The sequence below is a fragment of the Triticum urartu genome, chromosome 2A (assembly GCF_056163025.1).
Source record: "Triticum urartu cultivar PI428250 chromosome 2A, HENAU_Tu73, whole genome shotgun sequence".
Classification (NCBI taxonomy): domain Eukaryota; kingdom Viridiplantae; phylum Streptophyta; class Magnoliopsida; order Poales; family Poaceae; genus Triticum; species Triticum urartu.
The window spans coordinates 656,219,530-656,223,115 of record NC_141874.1 but is presented as its reverse complement, the minus strand read 5'-3'; the positions used below and the strand labels follow the sequence as shown (position 1 = coordinate 656,223,115).

General features: G+C 57.3%; 1 protein-coding gene across 1 annotated transcript; it reads left to right on the top strand.

Annotated features, from left to right (window-relative positions):
- Positions 1-553: 553 nt before the first annotated feature.
- Positions 554-3,372, top strand: LOC125539493 (polygalacturonase QRT3). Its single transcript, XM_048702959.2, has 3 exons — positions 554-843; positions 1,708-1,944; positions 2,044-3,372. Exons 1-3 carry the CDS (start codon positions 646-648, stop codon positions 3,031-3,033), a joined length of 1,425 nt encoding a protein of 474 aa, XP_048558916.1. The 5' UTR covers positions 554-645; the 3' UTR covers positions 3,034-3,372.
- The last annotated feature ends 214 nt before the right edge of the window (positions 3,373-3,586 follow it).

The following is a 3,586-nucleotide window of genomic DNA, read 5'->3' as shown; positions in this document are numbered from 1 at the left end:
TCCTCAAAAAAAAAAAAAGAGTTACCGTTTGTAAGGTCCGGTCGGTACCTCGATCGATGCACGCGGTGATAAACTGGTCGCTGCCGCACGGATCTGTGCTAGATTGCCCCTGTCTGTCTGTTGGCATTGCAAATTTTGCACGTAGTAATATCATTTTCGTGATCAGTCCTGAGAACAAACGAGGTGCACCGTGACAGTCTCAGGAAAGAGCGCAGAAGATTTTATCTCTGTTGCCAGACCCACAGGCCTACTGCTGCCACGACGATGGCCCCATTGCTGTTGTTGCATTGAATGATCGGACGGACGGACCCTTGCGCTGCACTTTATGCCAATTCCCATTAACCACACGCCATTCCCTTGCGTTTCTTCCTCCAGGCTCCTCTCCTCTCCCCCTCCCCCTCCTTGAGTTACTTGACCAGGCTCCTCTGCTGGCAGTGGCACCACACCTCACCTATATATGCGTGCATCCGTCTCGTCGCTAGCGAGCAAGCAGGCAAGCCCACGGCGCCGGTGCCACGCGGACACCGACAGAGGAGGCGTTTGGCTCGTCACTTTCCTATAGATACAGAAGAAGCAGAGAGGGAGGGGTTCGAGACGCCGGCCGTTGATGCTGTAGCAGCACAAGGCCGGGCCCAAGCAAGAAGCATGGAGGTGCTCGCCGGAGGAGGCCGCCTGCATGCGGTTCTTCTTCTTGTCGGGGCCGCCCTTCTTCTTGTTGCATCGGCGGGCGGCGCGGAGGCGTGGGCGCACCACGGCGCCGAGCGGCGGTACCGGGATCTCGCGGCGGGCAGGATGGAGAGCGTCAGATCCTCCTTCGGCAAGGCCAGGCGGGGGCTCGCAACGGTCAGTTCTTCCATTCCTGCTGCTTCTTCCATTCGCGCTAATCAGTTCCTTCGAACTCTCTGCTTCTAATCACTTTGTTTTTCGAGTTAAAACGAAAGCGGTTCTCGGAATCACGTGGTCACATTCATCGCCCTTCCGTGGTTCCGTTGGAACATCTTTTCGTGGGAGCAGCAGTTGCTAACGTTCGGTTCCTTTATGGCTGAATTACAACATCCGTATGGCAGTTTAATTACAAAATACTACCTCTGTAAACTAATATAAGAGCGTTTAGATCACTAAAGTAGTGATCTAAACAATCTTATATTAGTTTACCGAGGGAGTACTACAGTAGAAGCGCAGAGGAACAGAGGAAGTGTCGGGTCGCTTTGCTTTCTGGGAGATTTTTCATTCGTTCGCTTTTGCACAAGGAAAATGAGCCCTTCCTTTCACCGCAAAAGGTACCTTTTTATTTATAAAAAAAATTCAAAAGGAAATTAAAACGGTAGTGGTAGATCATCTTCCATGTCTGCATTCGCGTCGGGTCTCGAGTGCTGACTGGAAATCAGGGTCTCTCCGTGTTGATCTCGTCTTCATCCGTCAGCTTACAAATGCAGTTCCGTCAAGAATGTTAGGCATCAGCAAAGAAACTTTTCGTCCTTCTCTTCCCGTGTTTGGTAATGCGAGTAGTAGAAAGTAGCATTACCCCGCAAAAAAAAAAGAGTAGAAATGCCCCACCTCCCAACCACCCACCCGACAAATGTCAAACGCTCGGGTGCAGCTACGTACAGACTCGCGCTCCCGTCATTGGCCGCTTGGTGTGGCGCATCGCACTGACCATCCTACTGCTATTGGTGTCACGTCTGACGTGGTGGATTTTCGTTGCAGTCCTCGGCGGGCTCGCGGGTGTACCACGTGACGGACTACGGCGCCGACCCCACCGGCGCGGCGGATGCCACGGCGGCCATCAAGAAGGCCATCGCCGACGCCTTCAGCCCCCCCTCCAACGCCACCATGACCGCCGGCATCCCCGACCTCGGCGGCGCCGAGATCCACCTCGACGGCGGCACCTACCTCGTCAACGGCCCGCTCACCCTGCCGGCCTCCGGCGGCGGCAACTTCAAGGTACGTAGTAAATAACAAGACCGTTGCGCAAATGAACCGCACAATGTGCCAACGTGTGTTACATTGTCTGACGATCACCGGCGTGCGTCCACGTGGCAGATCCACAGCGGCTCGCTGCGGGCGTCGGCGGAGTTCCCGGCGGACCGGTACCTGATCGAGCTCTCGGCGGGCTCCTCCTCCTCGGGCTACCACTACGAGTACGCGACGCTGCGGGACCTGATGCTGGACTGCGGCTACCGGGGCGGCGGCGTGGCGGTGGTGGACTCGCTGCGCGTCGGCGTCGACAACTGCTACATCACCGGCTTCGAGACGGAGGGCATCGCGGTGCGCGGGGGCCACGAGACCTACATCCGCAACACCTTCCTGGGGCAGCACATGACCGCCGGCACCGACCCGGGGGAGCGCGCCTTCGGCGGCACGGCCATCCGGCTCGACGGCAACGACAACTCCGTCTCCGACGTGGTCGTCTTCTCGGCCGCCACCGGGATCATGGTCACCGGCGGCGCCAACACCATCTCCGGCGTGCACTGCTACAACAAGGCCACCGGGTTCGGCGGCACCGGCATCCACCTCAGGGTGCCCGGGCTCACGCAGACGTGGCTCACCAACTGCTACATGGACTACACCAGCATCGTGGCCGAGGACCCCGTGCTGCTGCACGTGTCGAGCTCCTTCTTCCTCGGCGACGCCAACGTCGTGCTCAAGGCGGTCAACGGCGTCGCCCGGGGGGTGCAGATCACCGGCAACATGTTCAACGGGCGGGGCAAGGGCGTGGACATCGTGCAGCTGGACGGGGAGTTCGGGACGGTGGAGCAGGTGTACGTGCAGCAGAACTCCGCCATGGGGATGAACCTCAAGGCCACCACGGCGCGCGGCTCCGCCGAGGGCAACGGCAGCTCCTGGACGGTGGACTTCGCGCCGGTGCTGCTGTTCCCGGACCGGATCGGGCACGTGCAGTACTCGCTCGTCGCCGGCGACGCGTTCCCCGGGCACACGCTCAGGAACATCTCCGGCAACCAGGTCGTCGTGGCCACCGACAAGGCCGTGTCCGCCACCGTGCACGTGCTCGTCGACCAGAACAGCAACTGAGCTGGAAAATGGCGGCGCGTTCGCCGCTGCCGCCGCTGCCTGCTCGCGCTCATGGCGTCATTCGTTCGTTTGTTCTTACTGAAATGAGATTTATGGGTTGGACACCCGGATCTGGCCGGAGAGGATTTGAACGTAGGTGGCGATTTATCGCGTCAAATCTTGGCAGAGAGACTGCTACCACCATATAGTTATAGCGATTGTTCGAGAAAATGATTCAGAATGGATCATTTGGAGTTCAGCTTGCTCGTCCAAAATGTCTCAAGATCATCATGCAATTGCAACACTTGATTAGCTGTGCCGATAATAATAATAAAGAAAACAATGGAGCCTTTGGACCTACGTACCGCTTTGTGCTGCTGGTAACCTGTCAGTCTCGAGTGCACCAACTTTCATTCAAATAGCCATCCGTACATGCACGCACCGATCGAGCTTGTCTTAATCATTCCCGTTTTCTGATTCAGGAAGAAGGCCAAAAGGTTGGGTTTCCCGGGCGGTTCAGTCTCATCTCTCAAGTGCACGCGTTCAATCAAATACTAGTGTTTATACAAAAAGC

Excerpts from the sequence above, each read along its gene's own strand:
- LOC125539493 (XM_048702959.2), top strand. The coding sequence starts at position 646 with ATGGAGGTGCTCGCCGGAGGAGGCCGCCTGCATGCGGTTCTTCTTCTT. Across the intron at positions 844-1,707 it reads CCAGGCGGGGGCTCGCAACG|TCCTCGGCGGGCTCGCGGGT; the intron begins GTCAGTTCTTCC and ends TTTTCGTTGCAG. Across the intron at positions 1,945-2,043 it reads CCGGCGGCGGCAACTTCAAG|ATCCACAGCGGCTCGCTGCG; the intron begins GTACGTAGTAAA and ends TCCACGTGGCAG.